The 24,832-nt window shown below is 36.3% G+C and overlaps 2 protein-coding genes across 2 annotated transcripts; both read right to left on the bottom strand.

Moving 5' to 3' along the window:
* LOC142521295 (uncharacterized) lies at positions 1–1,157 on the bottom strand. The gene is made up of 2 exons (XM_075624518.1): positions 158–1,157; positions 1–71 (listed from the first exon to the last, which is right to left on the bottom strand). Exons 1-2 carry the CDS (start codon positions 1,155–1,157, stop codon positions 1–3), a joined length of 1,071 nt encoding a protein of 356 aa, XP_075480633.1.
* Positions 1,158–10,504: 9,347 nt separating this feature from the next.
* On the bottom strand, positions 10,505–14,653 carry LOC142520609 (phosphatidylinositol 4-phosphate 5-kinase 1-like). The gene is made up of 8 exons (XM_075623661.1): positions 13,202–14,653; positions 12,909–13,073; positions 12,596–12,761; positions 12,360–12,470; positions 12,077–12,270; positions 11,865–11,995; positions 11,645–11,738; positions 10,505–11,140 (listed from the first exon to the last, which is right to left on the bottom strand). The coding sequence occupies exons 1-8, from the start codon at positions 14,371–14,373 to the stop codon at positions 10,831–10,833; spliced, it is 2,343 nt and encodes a 780-aa protein (XP_075479776.1). The 5' UTR covers positions 14,374–14,653; the 3' UTR covers positions 10,505–10,830.
* Between the last annotated feature and the right edge of the window lie 10,179 nt (positions 14,654–24,832).

The raw sequence follows: 24,832 nt of genomic DNA, 5'->3' as shown, positions 1-24,832 counted from the left end.
TCAACTGCTACCAGTAGGAATTTCTTTTGAGCTGGAGCTATAGGAAACGGTCCCACAATATCCATTCCCCACTGGTCAAAGGGACATGCGGCCGTGACAGCTTTCATCATCGTGGCCGGACGGTGATTCAAACGCGCATGACGTTGACAACTATCACAAGACATCACTAACTTTTGAGCATCATGCATCACTGAGGGCCAAGAATAACCGGCGAGCAGCACCTTCCTCGCCAAGGCATATGCCCCCAAGTGATTTCCACAACATCCCTCATGAACTTCTTGGATCACATAATCAGCCTCTTGGTAACTCAAACACCGAAGAAGCGGCCCTGCAAAAGATGTTCTAAACAACACTTTCCCAATCATTACATAACGCGAGCATTTCATATTCAACTTACGAACTTCACGAGGGTTATCAGGAAGCTTTCCCTCTTTCAGGTAATCAATTATGTCAGTCCTCCAATCCTCTTCTCCATGCTCCACTGCAGGTGAACTCGTGTGAGGTGTGAGCTCAACCTGAAATACCACATCTCTAGTCTTCCAACTTCCCATCGTTCCAGCCATTTTGGCTAGAGTGTCTGCCTTTTCATTTTCTTTCCTGGGAATCTGTTCAAATGTAATCTCTGTGAATTTCTCTCTGATTCTGTCCACTTCTCGAGCATACTCAATAAGCTTCTCATCTTTCACATCATACATCCCCTTCATCTGTTGCGCTACCAACTGTGAGTCAGAAAAAATAAGTACCCGGGTAGCTCCCACATTTATGGCTGCTCGAAATCCTACCAACACAGCCTCATACTCTGCCTCATTATTGGATGCTCGAAAGTCCAACCTTACAGCCAACTTCACTTCTTCCCCAGCTGGTGAAATCAGTACTACTCCCACCCCACTTCCGTCCTTCGACGAGGAACCATCCACATACACCTTCCAAGGGTCCTCATTCTCCTGATGTACAGTTTCAGCCAGAAAATCGGCTAACGCTTGTGCTTTAATAGCTGTTCTCGGCTCATACTGGATGTCATATTCTCCCAACTCCGTAGTCCACTTAACCAGGCGGCCGGACATATCAGAATGAGTGAGAATTCTGCCTAATGGACTGTTAGTGAGCACCACAATCGGATGAGATAAGAAGTAAGGCCTCAAGCGTCTGGCTGTCATTACCAACGCCAAAGCCAATTTTTCCAACCCCGAGTATCGGACCTCTGCCCCCTTGAGTGCATGCGAAACATAGTACACCGGCTGTTGAACTGATCCATCAAGCTTGACAAGGACCGAACTCACGGCCCCTTCAGTGGCAGATAAATATACCCAAAAAGGCTCCCCCGCTGCCGGTTTGGCTAGAACAGGAAGCTCGGCAAGGATACTCCTTCAGTTCTGTGAAAGCCTTCTCGCAATCCGACCCCCACTCAAATTTTTTCGCCTTTCGCAGGGTCCGGAAAAAAGGTAAACTTCTATGGGCGGATCTCGAGATAAAATGTGTCAGTGCAGCAATCCTCCCTGCCAACTGCTGAACATCTTTGGGCCCCTGAGGAGAGACCATATTTTGGATAGCTTGAACTTTCTCAGGGTTAGCCTCAATTCCCCTCTTCGTCACCATATAACCCAGAAACTTCCCACTCTTCACCCCAAATATACACTTCTGAGGGTTCAACTTCAGCCCATAGGACCTGAGGGTGGAAAAGGTCTCCACTAAGTCAGGTATGAGCAGAGCTGAATCCTTAGACTTTACAATGATGTCATCCACATACACTTCCACATTCTTCCCCACCTGCTTAGAAAAGACTTTATCCATCAACCGCTGATACGTGGCTCCGGCATTTTTTAGTCCGAAGGGCATGACCACGTAACAGAAAGTTCCTTCAGAGGTGATGAAACTTACTTTATCTTGATCCTCCACGGCCAAGGGGATTTAATGGTACCCCTGATAAGCGTCCAGCATGCACAAATACTGGTGTCCGGCTGTGGAGTCCACCAACTGATCTATCCGCGGCAAGGGATAACAATCTTTAGGACATGCCTTGTTGAGATCTCTGAAGTCCACACACATCCTCCATTTTCCTGAACTTTTCGGAACAAGAACGACATTCGAGAGCCAAGTAGGAAATTGTACATCTCGAATGTGCCCAGCACTGAGCAACTCTCCCACCTCCTTTTTAATAACTATATCTTTCTCGGGCTCGAAGTGTCTTTTCTTCTGCTTCACGGGACGAGAATTCGGCAAGATGTTTAACCGATGTTCTGCTACATCTGGACTCGTCCCTGTGAGCTCTTGGGCTGACCAAGCGAACCTGTTGAGATTAGCTTGCAAACAAGTAATAAGTTTTTCCCTTACCTCTGGGTCAAGGTCAGGAGCTATTCTTAGAGTTTTCTTGTCAGGCCCCAATTTCACGATCTCCGGCTTCTCATCCATCACCTCATGAACCTCCCTCCTTACCACGGGCAACCCGCTTCGCCCCCTTCTAATCATATTGACCTCCACACGTGTCCTCTTCCCCTCTTCTTTCACTATCCCCTCATAACACCGACGAGCGACTTTCTGGTCCCCACATAAGACTCCAACCTCCCTCCCCACAGGAAACTTCAACTTCTGATGATACGTGGACGCTACAGCTCTGAAATCCTTTAGGGCTGGTCGCCCCAGAATTCCATTGTAAGCGGATAGGGTGTCCACCACAGTAAATGTCGTCATCTTGGTCACCCGCCGAGGCTCATGCCCCAAAGATAAAGGAAGGACAATTTGACCCAGCGGCGGGATGGCATGTCCTGCGAACCCATATAGAGGAGTGGAGATTGGCTCAAACTCAAATCCTTCCACCTTCATCTGATCCAGAGTACTCTTGAACAGGATATTAACAGAGCTTCCATTATCAATAAAGATTCGTGTCACATCATAATTGGCAACGGTGGTCGTCACCACCAAGGCATCGTTATGAGGAGCCACAATGCCTCGGAGATCCTCTGGCCCAAAACTGATGACAGGATCATGGGGTAAGTTCGCACTCCTCGATATTTCAAAATTCTCCAACCTCCTCCCATGCGCCTTCTGCGCTCGCCCGGAATCCCCATCAGTAGCACCCCCCGAGATCATATGAATCATTCCTCTCGTCGGGTGATTATCCTCATTCGTTCTCCTCCTCGGTTCAGCGGGCTCCCGAGGGACATCCTGACCTCGACCCTTTCTCCTCGGCTCTTCGATCCTCGGATGTATCCATGGAGGGCCTCGACCCCGCCTAGAAGACGGGCGAGATCTCAGCTCACTCTCGGACGAGGACCCTTCTTGTCTACCCCGTGGCGGAGGTCGACCACTGCTCTCAACCCTCTGCGACTTCTCCCCCCTCTCCCCCGACTCCCTCACCTCCATCACCTTATCCTGACTCCTACTCAGAGGAACATGTGATGAGAATTGTCCTCTACTTTTGCTTCTGTCCTCATCTCTTTCCCCTGCACCCCTCTTCTTTCCACCTCTCTCGGCTCCCTCCACCCTACTTCCTCCGGGCCGGTTTTCCATCCTCCTGTATCGTTGAGCATCCTCCAAGTTTACATATTTCTCAGCTCGAGCCAACAAATCATCATAGCTCGACGGAGGCTTCTTGACCAATGACTTAAAAAACTCTCCTCCCCTTAGTCCTTGTGTAAAGGCACTTATCATGATGTCAGGGTAGCCGCTGGTATTTCTAGCGCTGCAGTGTTGAAGCGCTGGACAAACTCCCGCAACGTTTCAGCCTCTTGCTGTTTCATCACAAACAGACTCAAATAGTTCTTTTGATGCCTCTTGCTGCTGGCAAATCGGTGCAAGAAGGTTGCAGAGAAATCCTCGAACGATTGTATGGAGTTGGGCTGCAGGGTATTAAATCATTGCTGGGCTGACCTCACCAACGTCGCCCAGAAACACCCTGCACCTGACTCCGTCCGAATATTGGTGCAACAGAGCCGCATTCTCAAATCTCCCCAAGTGTTCCTCAGGGTCTGTATGTCCGTCATACTCTCCAACGTTTGATTGTCGGAAATTCGGAGGAAGCCCTTCCTCCAAGATGGCTAGTGAAAAAGGGCTTCCTCTCTTGGGTACCGGCGCCCTGCTTCCCACCTGCTCCCTCAACCTCCTTATCTCTTTCCACATCTCTCCCATCTCACTAATCTCCCCACTCTGGAGGGGTTGCGTCTCTTCAACCCTACTATGATGGACCTCAACATTTTTCTCCCGCTCCTGATGGGCGGCCTGTTCCTCTACAAACATAGACTCTTGATTCCTCTTCATGGTCTCATCCACTGTTCGGGTGATAAATTGGCCCAGCTGTTCCAGGGTCAAGTTTCCCACATTCTCATTGGGACGGGTTTGCTCGACCCTCGTCTCGTGGATGGGCTGCTCAGTTCTGGCCTCTTGACGAGGTTGTTCATGTCTCGTCTCAAGATGCGGTTGTTCCTATCCCGCCTCAGCGCGAGATGGTTCGGGTCCCCTCCGAGGACGCGATGATGCTGAGGTGGCTCTTCCACTCCCTCGCCTCCCTACCATCTCTACGTCTCAACTCAGATATTCCCACAGACGGCGCCAAGTGATACTCACGGGAAATTTAGGGTCCGATCCACGCAAGCGTCACTAATCCAGACACGGGCTCCAAAATTACCCTGGGCCTGAAATCACAAATAAGACCGTTAGGAGGGGGCCAGGAGGGTATCCTGGCGTAGCCCCTCCGACGCTCAAGTCAGAGACTGAGGATATATGGGGGGGAGCAGCTAAGGGCGCTGCTGAAAACAATATAGTGAATAGCTTAACTGAACAATCAAACCTGGTATTTATAGGAGAATACCTGGGCCCTTGGTAGGCTTGTTTTCCACTTGGGCTAGGGATGAGCCAAGAGTAGTGGGCACATCCATGTCTTCCATCTGGGCTAGGCCCATCTATGGGGTATCATATATATATATATATACATATATATATATATATATAACATATGATAGTGTAATCTTAATGGACATTAAAAAATTAATGCAACATAAAGTATTTCGAGTGTCGAGGGATTGTTTGTCAAACATAGTGCTTATAAGTTAGGTTTAGGCCAACATATGACCTTACATATTCTACTTGCAAGTTGTCGCATATGCATCATGCCGCTAAATAAATTTTAAAATAAAGCATTAATATTCTTTAAATATTAAATATTTGTTCAGGGTTCCAAACTCAACGATGACAACTAAATAAAGCCTTCAGACACTTTATTAGCGAGATTATCATTAAGGTTATGCAAAATTTAGCAAAACATAAAATAGTATCATGTTAAAGAAGCAATAATTATCATTGTTAAATAGAATTACTGAGATGTGGCGCGTGAGCTACTGTATAATTTAAAATATTTTAGTTGTGTCATTACCACAAACTATAAATTTTTGTTAAGCAACATGTACTACTCAACCTACAATTAACATTCTGTTCAATTTTCATTGATTGCAACTAGTGTAATTATTAGGAGGGTGACTGATTGTTGAGAAGTAATAAATACTATTGTAACGAGAAGAATGGAAATACTAGCGTTAAACTGTTGAATGATTTAAAATATTTGACTTGCACATTTACAATCAACTATATTTTTTGGTAAACAGACAAAGATTTGATTCTAAAAATATATATCTAAATATTAGCATTAATTTCATACTATTATTAAAATGAAGGGTTGTTTATGAAATGAAATATAAAGTAAATAGATGAAAAAGTCTGGGAGAAAATTGATTTGCAAGGGTTTCTCTCCTAACATGATAAATTAACAATTATGCTTAAAGATTAAAAATGTGATATATTCTAGTAAGTAAAGAATGATAATTCATCATGTATATTACAAATTAGTGATTTTTAAATTCAAATTTAATATTCTACCAATAATTTTAAAAATTGTAATTAGGAAATTTTTTGATTTATTATATATATTTATAGTATTCAGGAGAGAAAGTATATTATATTTGTGATTTATTATAATTATTTATTATTTATTAGAATAACAGATGATTTGGTGTGTTATGGTACATGCATGTTATTGTCACATGGTGTGGACAAAAGCTTATAGTGTAAACTTATATTATTTATTATATTCAATTTTTTTTGTAAAAGGATTATATTCAATTTTTCATGAGCAAAAAGATTCGATGCTCAAAACCATTGGCTCAAAATGATTTACAATTTTAGAGATCATAAAATTTATTTTCCATATGATTAGTCCTTATTTAATATGATAGCAATATAACAATCAAATATCCCAATATTTCATGAATTGTCCATGTCTTTCACAGTTTTCCAAGGTTTTAAAATTGATCGTCAATGGTTTATAATTCATTTGTCACTAAGATCTCAAGTTTGAAATGATGTCTCGATTTCAAGATTTAATCATAACAATCACCTCCTCAACTGAAAAAAAATTGGTCAAAGAAATGAAGTTTAATTGTTTAACTGTATTTTTTGTAGTATAATTGGTACACTCACCTCTAGATTTACTAAGTGTTAGGATCAGAAATAAATTTAGAGGGGAGTGAATAAATTTTTCTCAACAATGCTACAAATATTTCGGTTGGGTTAGCAACACTGCAATGAAATTGTTGTCAGTTAGGTTCTCAGTAACTCAATAATAAAAATTATGTGGAGATAAAATGACTGAAACTGTTTGAACAAAAGGACTTATCAAAACTCATTTAGGTTATCAAATGAGAGGTAAATAAAGTAAAATAAAAAGTAAACTGGCACATGTTTGTTTATATATTTTTGGAGACTTCAATACTCTTACGTTATCCCTTCTTCCTCACGAAAGGATTGCACTAAAAGATTTTGGTATTTGCAAGCAATTGAAATCACCAACTTCAATAAAACTTAACACTACTTAATTGAAACTCTTAGTAAACTTCAATCTTAATCAAAATGAGCATTAAGATTTCTTACTCTCAATTACACAGATTGCACGAAGAAATTCTAAGCACGAATTAATCCTTAACAACCAAATAATAACTTATCAGGTGTGTGCTTGCTATTATTAGTTTTTCTCACAACAAGCTTTTTCAATAAGATACAATAATTCAGTTAATTCAAAAATTTAGAGAGTTGGAAAGTATTTTAAAGTTTTTCAAACTGATCTATTTATAGACTTCATCTACAATGGTAATCTTTTTAAATCATATGTATGTTTCCAAATATAGATGTCGTTGTTATCATGTCATCGTCCTTCTAGCGTATTCTGGTAGTGCACGTGAATTCTGACATTCTATTGAAAATAAGTGGCTGTTAGTACGGAAAACTTTATCCGATATTTCATATGGACTTTGATTCTTAATCACTGGGTATATTGACATTTTTCAGAGAATGTTTGGATTTGGGCTGATTAATCGACTGAAATAAACTATCAGTTATGTTCTATCAGTTATCCTTAGATCAGTTTTCCCATCAGTATTCTTCTTACACAATCAGTTTGGCTCGATAGTCAGTTGGACTCATAGAAAATTTTTGCTCGTGGATACTCAGTTTTCTTCTTGAATTTATTTAAATTAGGATATGTAATTATCCATCGGATAAGCAGCTTTGTTAAATCACCACAACTTAGAAAGTTCTAACACCAAGTTATATATATATTTTTAAAAATATAGATTTTTCACATTATAATTTAAATGATAAGCTTTAAAAGAAATATGATAGCGAATCTCTAAAAACATAATAATTTTTTTAACAGTTTGGTGTGAATGTTAAGTCATAAAATGATTACGCATATTTCTACAAATGATCGAGTTGTAATACATTCTGTTATCCATATATTTTGATTTTATCATCTATATAATACGCATAATTCATAATCATATCTCACAAACCAAACGATGAATGTATATGATTTTTTAATCTACATGTAACATGTTCTACTAAAATTGTTAGACCGATGAGTATATTGAAGGTTTGGTGGAATGAAAAAAAATGAAAATGACCCACAAATTTCGATAAATGATAAATTCGAACAATATAAAGTGGTAAACTTTTTAGTCTGATGAAGACAACCATGAATCCTAAAATGACCCCCCAAAAAAATGTTATAAAATATTAAAAAATAAATAAATAAATATTCTAATTAAATACCAAAAAAAACCTTATAAAAATCATCTGTAAACCTCTCAATTTTACTAATCTCGAACATTTTTAAACAAAACTATCATAAATTAAAAAAAATTACTTTACCAAATACCAATTTGAGTAGGTATCTTGTGAGACGGTCTCACGAATCTTTATCTGTGAGACGGATCAACCCTACCGATATTCACAATAAAAAATAATACTCTTAGCATAAAAAAAATATTTTTTCATTGATGACTCAAATAAGAGATTCGTCTCACAAAATACAACCCGTGAGACCGTCTCACACAAATTTTTCTCTACCAATTTAGTCTTAATAAAAGTTCTTAGGACGAGGATTTGACTTCAAATTTGTAGTTGGGATTTTTGCAAAATATATAATTAACGTCATTTTTATATCGAAGCACATTTTCGATTTTTTTCGAACTTTTTCATATTACTTTTTATTGTGAATATCGGTAGGGTTGACCCGTCTAATAGATAAAGATTCGTGAGATTGTCCCACGAGGGAGGGACCTAATCCAAAATTAATTAATAAAGATATTTAATGCTTAATAAAATAATAATAACCAATGATTGCCTTCGTTTCCAAAAAAAAACTATAAAAAGAGAAAAAAATTTAACTTTAAGATAAAATATGGAAAAATCGAAAAAAATTAAAGAGACGTACAAAAATTGCTAATAAACTCACACAACAAAGTTACATAAGAAATATACGAAATAGTAAAACCGTAAAAAAACAATTTACTTGTCACATTAATATACTAAATTAATTTGTATAAGGTGTTAAGTATTATAAAATAGTAAAAATAATACATATTGCACAATTACAAATTATTCAACATTTTAACGAAGAAGCAATATACTTTTGACCCAAATTTTAAACCCGACTAGTTATCCAAAATACAATATTAAGAAAATGTTTGCAATCGTTAAAAAAAGTTATTATTAATTTCGACTAAAAAATTTTTTGTGTATTTTTTAAATTCAGATTTACGTTACCTTCTGCTTAATTTAATTAAAATTCAAAAGTTGGAAAAGATAATAATATTAAAATCACTTATTTATCAAACATTACTCGCTTTTTATTTTCAATTTTTTACTTTTGTTTTCAAATTGAGTAGGTATATTGTGAGACGGTCTCATGAATCTTTATCTATGAGACGGGTCAACCCTACCGATATTTATAATAAAAAATAATAATCTCTTAGCATAAAAAGTAATATTTTTTCATTGATGACCCAAATAAGAGATACGCCTCACAAAATACGATCCGTGAGACCGTCCTACACAAGTTTTTGCCTTTCAAATTATATCAACTTCTGATTTCTCTCCACTTCTTTATAATCTATAATTTAATCATTTTTTATATAATCATAATCTTTTGCAAAAACTGTCTATATACACCCGGGTTCGAGTCAGGATCTGGGATTCTGACACGTGGCATGTGAATTCCTGGTTAATAACTAAGTTTGGATCAATAATTTGTGCACATTGCCTGACTTGATGTGGCAATGCTCCTCTTAAAGTGACTGTTGTGATTTCCATCAAAAGAAGAAAAAGAGCAAGTTTAATTTTTCAAACTCTTATAAAATAAATGTAAAGCGATAGAAAGTGAGGAAATGAAGAAGCCATGAATCTTTTCGTGAGTGTACAGACAAAAAATTGAAATCGACGGAAGCCGGAAACTGTGGTTTGGTTTCGACTTGAAATTGTAAGAGTTCGATCTGGTTTGTGTTTGAAGATTTCATTTTGTGGATTAGACCGAAGCCTAACTTTAAATATTTTTTTCTTGTTCGGACGATAATTGAATCGAAACCAAAATCGAAACCGGTTTAGAAACGGTTTATGTACATTGCTTTCTCTTCTTTTTATGTGTTTAAAGATCAACTCTTTTTCCTGTGTCCGGCCACCCTTCCTGTAAAAAATAGAATTTTAATTAATTAATGTGTGTGTGTGTGAAAATTTATATTTGAAAATAAGACATATTTTTAACATTTTTAATGCAATTTTTATTACATATGTCATGTCCTATCAAAATTTAGGTTAAAACTTGTGTGAGACGATCTCACATACCGTATTTTGTGAGACGGATCTCTTATTTGGGTCATCCATGAAAAAATATTACTTCTTATGCTAAGAGTATTACTTTTTATTATGAATATCGATAGAGTTGACATGTCTCACAAATAAAGATTCGTGAGAGCGTCTCACAAAGAGACCTACTCCAAAATTACATAATTAACAATTTTATATAGAAATATAATTTTGCAAATATTTAAAGATCGTAATGTTTGATTTTCTTTTCTTTTTTAAAAAAATAAGTGTGATTAATGAAAATATTTTTTAATTTTTTTTTCCGAACATTGCGTAAATTTTATCATAATATTTGGGAAAAAAAACATTTCATAATTTTCTTTTTCACTAAAAAATGTAATATATAAGCTGTACAACTTAATAATTGCTTTACATACCCTTGTTCCTATTTGTGATTAAAAAAAAAAAATCTTAACAATCCTTGTTTTTAAACATTCTTGCTAACAACCAACCACCCAGAACCCAAAAGGCACAAACCACTTGGTTCCGGCGCACATAATTCACTAGAGATCGACCATGATCCTCTCTGTTTAGGAATGCCATCGAATTGGCTTCGTGCTTGTATTCTCCCCGAATGCGACTTAAGATTCAATGAAGAATCTTTTGATCTCCCTTTTCAAGAATCTTGATGGTGTGGATCTCTTCTTGTCATCTATCCTCTACAAATATTCTTCCGACGAAATCTTTGAATCTTTTCGAATATAGTTTTGGATCAACAGCTGAGATTGAGGCAGGGTCAACCTGCAATGATTTGTATGCGTGTTCGAGTTTCTTGCTGATATCGTAGTCTTGTAGAATGTCAATGATACCAAAGTACAGGACTACTGTGTAGGTTTCGCTGCTGCACCGAGTTGTCGAGTGGCTATATCCACCGGGAGTGTAGTGATCAACATCACTCCTTCGAGCCACTCGCTCTGCTCGTGCAGGCATGTTGGCACCGAGTCTGATCGATGGTTTCCTGATCATGAACAAATGCAACAACAAATTCAGAAATTATTCTACCGAATGGAACAAAACAATCATTACACGGTGTGAAAAATCTTTTGAATATGCTCCACCTGGGACAATTCTCTCAAATCTTAGCCTTTGGATCCCCAACACATGATATGAATTTCCCAGTTGGAGCTAGACAAAGCCGCGAAGAACTCCCGTATAAAATTCAAAGAAAACCAAGATATTGAAATTCGAAGTACTAGCAATATGGTGACAAGAGAATGCAACACAAGATCATAAAGGCCTATATTAACAGCAGAGTGCCATATGACTGAAACTCTTAAATCTTTTTTAGTCTTATACAAGTGAAATTATATTGGCATAAATATGCAACCAAATCTGCTTTAACAGTCAATAATTTCTACCATGTATCGCAATCTTAATAATATCAAATTCAATCCTAAGATATTCTTTCATTCATACAAAAATAGAGGGAACAAACAGAAAAAAACATGGATGGTGCAAATACCTGCCAGCTAAAATCTGGTCTCTGCCTTGTAGTTCAGCTTCAAGGAAATGATAGCTGCGCATTGACTTTTCATTTTGATATGAATCGTTCTCTCCTGTAGATTCAACGATGTTTGTATGAGTATCTTCAAGTCCCATTACAATTTTTTATCTTTTCAACACTCGTGTCAGTTTCTCGAGTTGTAGTTTTTGTCATGACAGTAACAATCTCATAAAATTACCTGTACGCAACAGAAATGGCGACAGACCGATTTGATCTCCAGTATTATCATCCCGGAAATGAATACCAACTAACAGACTGTAATCCATAATCCTCTCTGTCTCCAAGAATTCACAATCACGTTTTATTTGTCTGTCGAGATCAATTAGACAATTACTAAAATGCCAACATAATACAACACAACAACAGGGAGGTAGTTGCTCTGAAACTTACTTCATTAATTCTTGGTACCAATTGGTTTGCAGCCTAAACACAAAATTAAGATCAAGATCCTTAAGGGTCGTGGTTTCATCAATCACCCCCTCGTGCTTAACCATTGTGCGGCCATGGGATGAGCCTTTCAAATCAAATCTTTTATGGATTCGATACTCGGAGTAGAATACATTTCCCATCACAATGAATCTTGTCTGGTTTATATTAACAAGAATTCGATTAGCCATTTGACTGTGAAACAAGAAGCAAACAGGAGAATAGAACATTGTAACTCACAACATACCTTGATGCCACCAGCTGGTTTCACACAATGGATGCCGAAAAACTTAGTGACGAGAGAATTTTCATAGTGACACACATGTTTGTAATAACTAGGAAGCATCTTGATAAGCACCTAAGGAAACAAATAACCATCCTTTAATCCAGAAAATCACAGATACATCTCTCATCTTTTTTCAAAGAGCAAAGATCAAACCTTCTGCTATAAAAATTAAGACATGATAAATGTAGGCTACTAACCTTGGCTTCTGCCTTTTTCACTGTCTTGATAATAAACCTATCATCCTCTGTTAAATAAAAGAAACTTCCACTCTTTCCAGGGGATGAAAGCTCCCTAAGAGCATCGTTTCCACAAACAGATGACATATAATCGGCAGGATGGACTTGGAAAAGCTTCCTTAAATGCCTGATAACACAAGAAAACAATCACCGTCTAAGACTCCAAATCTTGAGAAAATCACATCTGAATTCTCAGAGAGCTACCACAGTTTTACAAACCACATATTTGTGCATGTATGTCAATTACCAATCAATAGAATCAAAGGATAATTACCTGAACACTGCAGGACAATAATCCTTCCATCGGAACTCCACAGATTGATGGGGCGGTGTGGTTTTTGAACCTTCGGTAGGAAACCGAGTCCAAAACTTTTCCTTGGGATCAAAATCACTGGCTTTAAGATCACTCAATACAGAGGCATGTTTCCCCACAGAATGCCTAAGCAAACAACAATCTATAAATAAATAAACTAAAAAAATATGACAGCACAAACTTTCAATGAAGTGATGATATATAAAATTCCAGTCAACAAATTAATTGCAACCAGCATTTGATTTCTTTCTTACCTGATACCCAATTGAAGATTAAGCATCAGATCATAATTCTTATGACCTTTAGCTATTTTCTGCCCGGGCTTCTTCACTTCCTCGTTTGAAACACAAATATTCTTCCTAAACTGGTTAATCCCATTTTGATCCATCACGAATCCTCCACAATTCTTCGACGCCTGCATATTATCAAGAATCTCACAAGTTATATCCCCAGCTTCCCCATCCGATCCCCAAACGCAAATCCGCGGAACACCAATTTTCACCACCCCACTTTCGAACATCTTCCCTCCGCCACCACTTACAACCGCATTCACAGTCTCATCTTCCACCACCATCAATGGCATCGCCAACTTATGACCAAAATATCCCTTCAAACCCTCTTCACATCTCTTCTTCCCATCAAGCGAAGGTGGAAAACTACCATTCAAGAATTGATCACTACACCCTTTTTTACCAGAATCCATGGGCCAACAACCAATATGGCAGCTCCTATCAGGCCAAGTGATAACCCCATTTTCCCAATTCACTTCATATATATTGCCATTATCCCAAACCCAAATACCCTTTCCATGTATATTTCCATTTTTCCACTCGCCATTATACTCATTTCCATTCCTCCACACATACCTCCCTTGTCCTTCTTGCAAATTCCTTCTCCACTGCCCTTCATAATAATCCCCATTAACATAATGCTTCACCCCGTATCCGTGTTTCCGGTCAGCGGACCACGAACCTTTATACGTATGCCCATCCGACCCAACAAAAGTGCCCGTACCCTCCATCCGACCTGACTTGAATTCTCCTTCAAACGTAGCTCCCGAAGGCCAAGAAAATTTCCCTTTACCACTCGCTTTCCCCTTTTTCCACTCCCCTTCATACATACACCCATCTTTCCACAAATATTTACCCAACCCATGAGGAATACCGCTAGAAAAAGATCCAATATACAGGTCCCCGTTGCGTAGACGCTTTTCCAAAGCTCCATCTTCCACTGAAATTGAAGTGGGTGTCACTCTGCGGCAAGCTGCCGGAGATTTGCTTCTGGGAATGATAATAACTGATCTTGGTGTCGATGTTGTCGCAGCATCAATTATTTTCACCTCGCTACCTTCTTGAAATGGAATCGTCTTCTTCTCGCTTTCTCCTAGTGATGCCGCTGGGTTCGCCAATAACAACGGTTCAGGCATTTTTCGTTAAAAACAAAATTGGGTTTTGCTTTTTTCTGCGGAAAAAATAATAATCTGATTTGAATTCTCAACCACGGCAGGGAAAAATACTACTCCGGTAGCATTTCTCCGGCCAATTCCATTCAAATTTCCACTGTGATTCCAAATAAAACACAAGAAATTGAAACCAAAGGAGGAAAATTGAGGGAGAGCGTGTGCATTAACACGTGAACTTGAGTTCTTTGGGCAGAGAAATTGAAGTGAATTCGAGCGAGAAGAGAAGGCTGGCAGGCGCTGCATGTAATGAGATAAATTCGTACTGCAAAAACATACTAAGGTAGCCTTTGAATAGAAATGCCCTTCCTATTGTATTTAATTACACAATTGCCACGAACTTTTCCTGGTCAAATTTGGGGAGATTATGTTTGCCCTAATTAAGGCAATTGGCAATAATTCTCCTTGATTTTGTGTATAATTTTAGGATAATGTTTAATAATAATAATAACAAAACCAAAAATTATGACAATAGCAATATAACCGTTAATATATCAATCATGATAAATGATACAATTTTGGGTAAAGTAGGTCAAAAATTTAATATCGTGTTTTATCTTTTTTTGTTTAAATATTTTAACGTAGATTTTACACGAAAACATTACGATATATAAAACACAAAATTCATCACAAATTCAATATTTTATCTAAAAAATCAAAATTAAATTTACATATTTATCCTTGTTTTTTATATTTAAAAAGTTTAATTATAAATTTATCAATGTTATATTAGAATTATTTATTGAAATTAAATTAATAAAATAATATATAATTTCAAATGAAACTACATTTTAAATTTAGATATATTTAAAATATTTAAAACTAACTACAACTATTATGTATTTAAGATGTCATTCCAATAGTTTAATAAGTGAATACACTTTTTGAGTTAATGTATTTCATATTCAATCGAGAGAGTTAAAAATTATAATTAGTGATAACGATTAAATCTTACATTATTTTTATTTATTTTTAAAAATATAAAGTGAGTTTTATGAAACCTAAGTGACCAAAAATGGACCCATTAACCTAGTGGATTTCCCTATGAGGGATCCATCAAAAAAATAAAAAAAACCCTATAGTTGGAATTTTGAGCAAGAGGCTTAAATTTTATTGTGTGTCATTTTCATCAAAAGTCAACATTTAATGAAAATTATATGTAAGAAAAGAGTTCCAAAAGCTGGTAAAGCATGTAAAATAAAAAGATTATCCCTAAGACATTCACATTTTGGGGACTTAATTGGTCATTAAGGCACTAACCTCTTGATAACGTTGAAGTTATTATATTTTTATTGATTTTGTCTTAGACTTGCAATTTCACGGCAAAGATATATAGGTTTATAATAACATAAAAATATGTCGACCAATTTAAACAAGTATAGAAATTAGGAGTTAAGGTTTTACGACTTTTCTCTTATATTGATCAGGAGTTAAAACTTTTCCGATCTAATCTTGAGGGATGAAGAAAAAGATGTTATTTGTATTTCTGTCTTGATCTTGGATACACGGCGAGTATGAATTGAGGCAAAGAAAATCCTTAACTGATTCAATTACTCAAACTAATATTTATAACTTAGTTTTTTCTCATTGAACTAAGGTCTTAGGATCTCCAATTCACAAGGTTGTGTTATATTTATAAATATTTTATTTTGTGGGTTTTAAGCTCATTCTTCTTAACAATTTGTACATTTAATCTCTATTTATTCCTTTAATTAATGAATCTGCTAGATTTTCCTTTGATTTCACATATTTAACAGAAATAACCCCGTTCGAGATCACTTGTTTTATTGTATTATGTCTCTGTCGAATGTGTCAAGACTTACCATTGTATATACTTCTCTGTGCTCTTCCTATTGCCGATTGACTGTCATAATAAATAATAGAAGGCACTGGTTTATTCCAACAAAGAATATCTTCTAAGAAATTTCTCAACCATTAGGCTTCTTCCCCAGCTTTATCTAAAGCAATGAACTCGAATTGCATGACGGATCGAGCTATACATGTTTGCTTAGAAAATTTCCATGAAACCGCTCTTCCACCTATTGTGAATACATATCCACTAGTAGACTTGAAGTCTTTTGTGTCAGATATCCAATTTGCATCACAATATCCTTTTAAAACTGCAAGATATTTTGTATATATCAAACCATAGTTCAATGTATATTTTAAATATACAAGCACTATTGTTAAGGTTTTCCAATGATCCTTACTTGGATTACTTGTTAACCTACTTAACTTATTTATTGTATATACAAGGTTTGGACGAGTACAGTTAGTTAAGAACATTAGACTACCTATTATCCTTGCATATTCAAGTTGTGAGATAGGTTCTCCCCTATTCTTTGCTAAATGAAAACCTAAATATATAGGTGTTCTAGCAGATGACTGTTTAAGACACTAAATCTTTCAAGTCAATATAGTGAGTTTGTGATAAAATAATTTCATCAGGTGTCTTAAAGATTTTAATCTCTAATATAATATCACATAATCCCAATTCTTTCATATAAAAATTTTTTTTCAATATTTTCTTTGTATTCATAATCAACTTATGATTACTTCCCATCATCAAAATGTCGTCAACATAAAGACAGACAATTACATAAGTAATTGAATTACCTTTAATATAGACACATTTGTCACACTTGTTTATTTTGAAACCATTTGACTTCATTGTAGTGTTAAATTTTTCACGTCATTGCTTCGGTACTTGTTTGAGTCCATATAGTGACTTGACAAGTTTACACACCTTCTTTTCTTGTCCGAATACGACAAACCTCTCAGGTTGTTTCATGTATATTTCCTCTTCCAATTCTACATTCAAGAAGGTTCTCTTTACATTCATTTGGTGAATATCGAGGTCATGCAATGCAGCGATAGTATGAGAACACGAATGAATATAATACTAGTAACCGGAGAGTATGTGTCAATGAAGTCTTATTTTTAATTGGAAGACAATGGAATAGTGAGGGGAGTGGGAAAACCACCCAAAAGTCTGAAGAAAAAGAGGAAAATAAACACACAATTTAGAACTCAAAACTTGCAACACTATGCAAATATTTCCAGTAGCTTTTCCTAGAAATTATCATTCCAATTTATAGCATCAGAAATTGTTCTTGTTCATATTTTAGCAGATTTTTTTGTAATATTTTTTATGTTTTGTAAATTCTAAGAAAGGAAGTGGAGTTTAATTATAAATTTATGTGAAATTTCAAATAAAATGCGAATTTAGTAATGAATCCATTTGTCGACCCCGTTTTGAAGACATCCGAGCCATTAATCATCTCCTAGAGTTGTCCATTTCATGGAGAGATCATTATAATTCGGAAACGGCCCCCTTCTTTGTTCATTAATTACAATTGGCCCCCTAATAATTAATGATAGGTCCACTTATTTAAATGACCATAATAATATTATGTTATTATATTATAATATTAAGTATGACTTGAAGTTAGGCATGATACTTAATCTATAAGGAACATATATAATTTATGCCGATGATCTTTGTTGAGAGAGTAATCGATTCGTGACGTTAATTTTGACTATTTCGCAGTTCAAAAAAAATTGACTTATGTCTTGTCGTTACTATTAGTTATAAGTTTTGATAAACAATAAATTAAATATCCATCTTATCCTATGTATAACTCAAAATTTTTAATTTTTTTTGTTCGAAAAAATTATAAACAAAGAGTGATGTGATATGAGTCTCCATGCAAATTACGTAGATAATTTTAAAATTATCCTTTTTGCCATATTTCTCAATTCAATTACTTTTTATGTATATTTACAAACTGTTTATATTATTATATTTTATTATTAAAATATAATATATTTTATTATGTATGTTTATTTAATCAAATCAATTATTAATATCATGCTACTGTAAATTATTAGAGTATGTTTATTGTGAGACGGTCTCGCGAATTTTTATCTGTGAGACGGTCTCGCGAATTTTTATCTGTGAGACGAGTCAACCATACCGATATTCACAATAAAAAGTAATATTCTTAGCATGAAAAATAATATTTTTTTATGGATGACACAGATAAGATATATGTCTCATAAAATACGACTCGTGAGACCGTGTCACACGAGTTTTTGTCAAATTATATTAATATACAACTTAGTGGATAGTGGTACAACACATACCATTCTTCAAAATAAAAGGTATTTTTTGGAGTTAACATTAGCTGAAAATAATGTTACAACAATATCGGGTGCATCAAAAATTATTGAAGGTTATGGAAAGGCAAAAATCATTTTACCAAATAATACAAGCCTATATATTGAAAATGCCCTATATGCGAGCAAATCCAGTATAAATTTACTTAGCTTTAAAGACATCCGCCGAAATGGATACCATATTGAAACATTAAATGAAAATAATTTCGAATACCTTTGCATAACATCTATTATATCTGGCCAGAAGCAGATAAAAGAAAAATTATGTGCACTTCCTTCTGGAATGTATTTTACAACAATAAAAACAGTCGAAGCAAACATTGTCACAAACCAGAAGTTTGTTGACCAACAGAGCTTCAAATTATGGCATGATCGACTTGGTCACCCTGGGGCAACAATGATGCACAGAATAATAATTAACTCACATGGACACCCTCTAAAGAACCAGAAGATTCTTTTACACAATGATTATCCATGTGTAGCTTGCTCACAAGGCAAACTAATTATAAGACCTTCCCCTACAAAGATTGATGTTGAAATCCCAACCTTCTTGGAGAGAACTCATGGGGATATTTGTGGACATATACACCCAGCATGTGGACCATTTCGATACTTCATGGTTGTAATGCCCGAGATTTTGATTCTGTTAATCTGAGATTATTGATTATGAATTGATATGATTATAGACGGGCTATTCTGAGACCAGATTGGCCAAAGCATATGAAGTGTGCATATTTTGTACAGAACTGTTGGCGCCCGAAGCGGTAGAAAAGGGCCGCCCGAACGCCAATGCATCACAAGAATGGATTTTGGACAGAGAGTCTGGCGCCCGAGCGGTAGTTTTTGACCGCCCGAGCGCCAGTGCATAACAAGTTAAGTGCTCGGGCAGAAGGTGCGGCGCCCGGGCGGTAGTTTGTGATCGCCCGAGCGCCAATGTGCAATCCGGAAATATTTGGGCAGAACATCTCGCGCCCGTGCGGTAATTCTGGACCGCCCGAGCGCCCCCTGAAATATGTGAAAAGAAGACACGTAGCTTAGACATGCATTAGGATATATATATATATATATATATATATATATATATCCTTCAGAATTTGGCAGAAACGAAGAAAGAGGAAGCTCGAGAAAATCCTACGAAAATCCTTACGCCTTTATATTGTGATCCGTCTGTCTGATTTTGGATCCGACTTCAATACCGTGTTCCTATCGACGCAGGCTTCTACAGGACGTAAGTTTTGTTACGTTTAGATACGATTTGAAATTATGATTTTGTCAGAATTGAATATGAATCATGTATGGTGTTTCTGATACAGTAGACATCGTATAATTGAAGTCAGATTAAAGAACAGACTATTTCTGTAATTGTTATGATTTTCGGAATCGATTTGACTGAGATTCGATATCAGATTTGTATTATCATTGAAATTATCAGTTGCACCGATATTGATTATGAGTTCTGGTATTATATCTGTGGTGTTGGAATTGACGCGGTTATCGAGACTGTATTGTTATGTCGTCGAAACCTCAGTAGATTGATATGGATCAGATTTACGATTGACTGAGATTGTATTGTTGTACTGTATGTCGATTGACATTGATCAGATAGTATGTTGATTTGAGTATTGATTAGAACATGTTCTGAATTGAGTTATATATTGATATTGTGTCTGTTCGGTATTGTTATTACCAGATTGAGAATGGACAGAGTTGAATTCAGGACTTCGTCTTCGTCGGACCGAGAAGATAAAAGTATAAATTAATGTTGAGTTGGGATTGCACAACTCGAGTGAGGTTTGGCTCGAGTTGCCCTAAATCACATACTTTACCTTATTGTATTGATTTGATTAATGTACTTGTTCTCTTGATTTATAGACAGCAGGTATTAGACGAGTAATCTTGTGACAGAAGTGCCTGATAGTGGTGGGATCGTCACGGGCACATTGCACGATGTCACAAGATAGTGTATTGGCGATAGGACCACAATCCATGACGGTTAGGTCAGGACACTAGATGTTTGGTTATATCGACTTGGATAGAACTGGAGTCTTTTCTATTTCTGTTGGTCGATATAGGAATACCGACATCGTTACATCCGGATACTTGGCTACCGATGTGGATAGAAAGGTGGCTTCTTCTATTACTGGTGATCGGTACCGTATCGATGTGGATAGAATTGTAACTCTTCTATTACTGATGATCGATATCATATCGATGTGGATAGAATCGAAGTTTCTTCTATTACTGGGGATCGATACTATACCGATGTGGATAGAATCCGAGCTTCTTCTATTACCGGTGATCGATACCCTATCGACGTGGATAGAACTGGAGTCTTTTCTATTACTGTTGGTCGATATGGGAATGCCAACATCTGGAAACCGGGATCCCTAGACTAGGATTGAGTCTGGTCTTAAATGTGGAGTCATGAGTCTAATTGACAGTTTATATTGAGTTACATTGATTATGTTCCTGAATAGGGTACATGATGAATTATGTTCCTGATAATGGTACATATTTAGAATATGATTTATTCTTGATATGGATTTATATTCTGATTTGAATACATGTTAGACATATCTGTTATATGCTTTTATATTGTTTTATGATTGCATGTATACATGATTTATACTGAGAATGTAATTCTCACCGGAGTTATCCGACTGTTGTCTTGTTTGTATGTGTGCATGGCAACAGGTGGGATAGGATCAGGGTCAAGAAGAGAACGAGGCTGGACTAGATAGCGTGGAGATCCGGGCTTCGAAGCAACTTAGGATTCAACACTGATATATAGTTGAATCTAATTGAATTCTTGTAGATAATACAAGATTTATATGTTTATGTTTAGTATGTAATCTGAATTGAATTACATTACGTTTCCGCTTTGTATTTAAAAAAAAAAATTTAGACCCTGTTTATTATATAATTGTTTGAATTATTCCTAAAGACGATTAAGGAATGAATTAGCGTCCGGGTCCCCACAATGGTATTGATTGATGCGTCTACTAGATGGTCACATGTTAGTTTGCTTTCAACTCAAAATATAGCTTTTGCTAGATTACTTGCGCAAATTATTAAATTAAGAGCTCAATTCCCAGATCACTCAATCAAGACAATTCGTCTTGATAATGCTGCTGAATTTAAATCGCAGACATTTAATGACTATTGTATGTCAATAGGGATTTCAGTTGAGCATTCGGTTGCCCATGTCCATACACAAAATGGCTTAGCAGAGTCATTTATTAAGCGTTTGCAATTAATTGCTTGACCATTATTGATGAGAACCAAACTTCCATCATCTGTGTGGGGACATGCCATATTACATGCTGCATCATTGATTCGTATAAGGCCAACTAATTATCACCAATACTCACCCTTGTAACTTGCTTATGGTCGAGAGCCTGATGTTTCTCACCTTCGAGTATTTGGTTGTACAGTACAAGTCCCTCTCCCACCTACACAGCGAACCAAAATGGGCCCACAACGTAGACTTGGGATTTATGTGGGATATGATTCACCATCTATTATAAGATTTTTGGAAGTTTTAACAGGAGATTTGTTTACTGCGAGATTTGCAGATTGCCACTTCGATGAATTGGAATTTCCAAATCTAGGAGAAATAAAGTTGTGTCCCGAAGAACAACAAAAGATTTGTTGGAATGAGAAAACACTATCTCATTATGATCCTCGAAATAATCAATGTGAGCAAGAAGTTGAAAGAATCATTCACTTGCAAAGAATTGCAAATCAATTGCCCGATGCTTTTGTTAATACAAAGAATGTGACAAAGTCTCATATACATGCAGAGAATACCCCTGTAAAAATTGATGTCCCCGTAGGACCAGCTATTATTCAACCTGCAAATGAATCTAAAATAAGCCAGAAGCGTGGTCGACCAATTGGTTCAAAGGATATTGTACCTCGAAAAAGAAAGGTACAAGAGAAAGAAAATTCAAAAGCTCCCGAAGAAGAAATCTTGGATGATATAGCAAGAGAGATCAATGAACCAAACTTGGATAATATTATTCCTGAAGAATCAAATTCTCATGAAAATAATGAGATTTCAATAAATTATATATCATCTCGAAAATTGTGGGATCAAAATAACACAATTGTTGACAATGTCTTTGCCCTAAATGTCGCCCTTGACATCATACATAATGAAGACCCAGAACCACAATCCGTTAAGGATTGTCAACAAAGAGATGATTGGCCAAAGTGGAAGAAGGCCATACAAACTGAATTAGACTCACTAGAAAAACATAAAGTGTTTGGACCTGTAGTACGAACACCTGAAAATGTAATCCCAGTAGGATACATATGGGTTTTTGTACGAAAGAGGAATGAAAATGGTGAAATTGTAAGATACAAGGCCCGACTCATAGCCCAAGGTTTCTCGCAGAGACCTGGAATTGACTATGAGGAAACATATTCACCTGTGATGGATGCTACTACTTTTCGATTCCTAATCAGTTTAGCAGTATCAGAAACTCTTGATATGCGATTATGGATGTTGTAACTGCTTATCTTTATGGTTCACTTGATAGTGATATATATATGAAAGTGCCTGAAGGATTCAAACTATCGAAAGAAAATGGTGAAGCGCCCAAGGCTATGTTATCAATAAAACTGCATAAATCCTTATATGGATTAAAGCAATCTGGTCGCATGTGGTACAATCGTCTTAGTGAATATTTGTTAAAAGAAGGATACACAAATAATGCTATTTGTCCATGCGCTTTTATAAAAAGAACAGATGAGGGTTTTGCAATTGTGGCAGTATATGTTGATGATCTAAATCTTATTGGCACTCCAAAAGAGCTTACTAAACTGTCAATTACTTGAAAAATGAGTTTGAGATTAAAGATTTAGGAAATACAAAATTTTGCCTCGGATTGCAGATTGAACATTTGCATGAGAGAATATTTGTTCATCAATCATCATATACAGAAAAAATATTAAAGCGCTTTTACATGGACAAGGCACACCCATTAGCATCACCAATGTTTGTTCGATCACTTGATGCTAACAAAGATCTTTTTCGACCACCTGAAAATGGAGAAAAAAATCGTTGGTCCAGAAGTACCATATCTAAGTGCCATTGGTGCACTGTCATATCTCGCAAATTGTACTCGCCCAGATATATCATTTTCTGTTAATCTTTTAGCGAGATATAACTCATGTCCAACCCGAAGATATTGGAATGGTGTAAAACACATATTTCGTTACCTTCGGGGTACAATTGATATGTGATTATTTTATTCGACAAAATCAAAGTCTCCTTTAGTCGGATATGCAGATGCAAGATATCTTTCTGATCCACATAAAGCTAAATCCCAGACAGGTTATGTGTTTACACGAGGAGACACTGTTATATCATGGAAGTCGGTGAAGCAATCCTTAACAGCGACGTCTTCAAATCACTCTGAGATCATTGCAATGCATGAAGCAAGTCGGGAGTGTGTGTGGTTGAGATCTATGACACAACATATTCAAGAACCATGTGGACTCCCAACAGCCAAAGATGACCCAACAGTAATATTCGAAGATAATACTGCTTGCATTGCGCAGTTAAAAGGAGGCTACATCAAAGGTAATAGAACAAAGCATATTTCACCAAAGTTTTTCTATACACATGAGCTTCAAGAAAATGGTGATATTGACGTCCATCAAATTCGCTCAAGCGACAATGTAGATGACTTATTTACAAAGTCATTACCAACTTCAACATTCAAGAAATTGATGCACAAGATAGGGATGCATCAGTTGAAGGATCTCAGATGATTGAGATCAGGGAGAGTATCTATTGTTGTACTCTTTTTCCTTCGTTCAGATTTTTCCATTGGGTTTTTACTGACAAGGTTTTAACGAGGCAGCATTTGAACTCCCACATCTCTTAGAAGTGATTTAATGAGTCGATAATCATCTAAGGGGGAGTATTATAGAAAATATATTATAGATGATTATTGATATTGTTACCTATTCAAGTTCTGTAAATCTACTCTATAAATAGAGGTCTCCAATGATGAATAAAGCACACAAAAAATCATTATCTCTTCTCTATATTCTCTACTATTCACAACAGCAGGATGAATGCTTAGTGGATAGTGGTACAACACATAACATTCTTCAAAATAAAAGGTATTTTTTTTTTTGTAAAGCTTTCAAAGGAAATATTTTATTGAATAATGAAAACATTTATTGAATAACAAAATAAACCTCCATGACAAATCCTAAACACGAACTGAAC

Source organism: Primulina tabacum, chromosome 12, assembly GCF_025594145.1.
Source record: "Primulina tabacum isolate GXHZ01 chromosome 12, ASM2559414v2, whole genome shotgun sequence".
Classification (NCBI taxonomy): Eukaryota; Viridiplantae; Streptophyta; class Magnoliopsida; order Lamiales; family Gesneriaceae; genus Primulina; species Primulina tabacum.
This window is presented reverse-complemented; position numbering and strand designations above follow the sequence as displayed.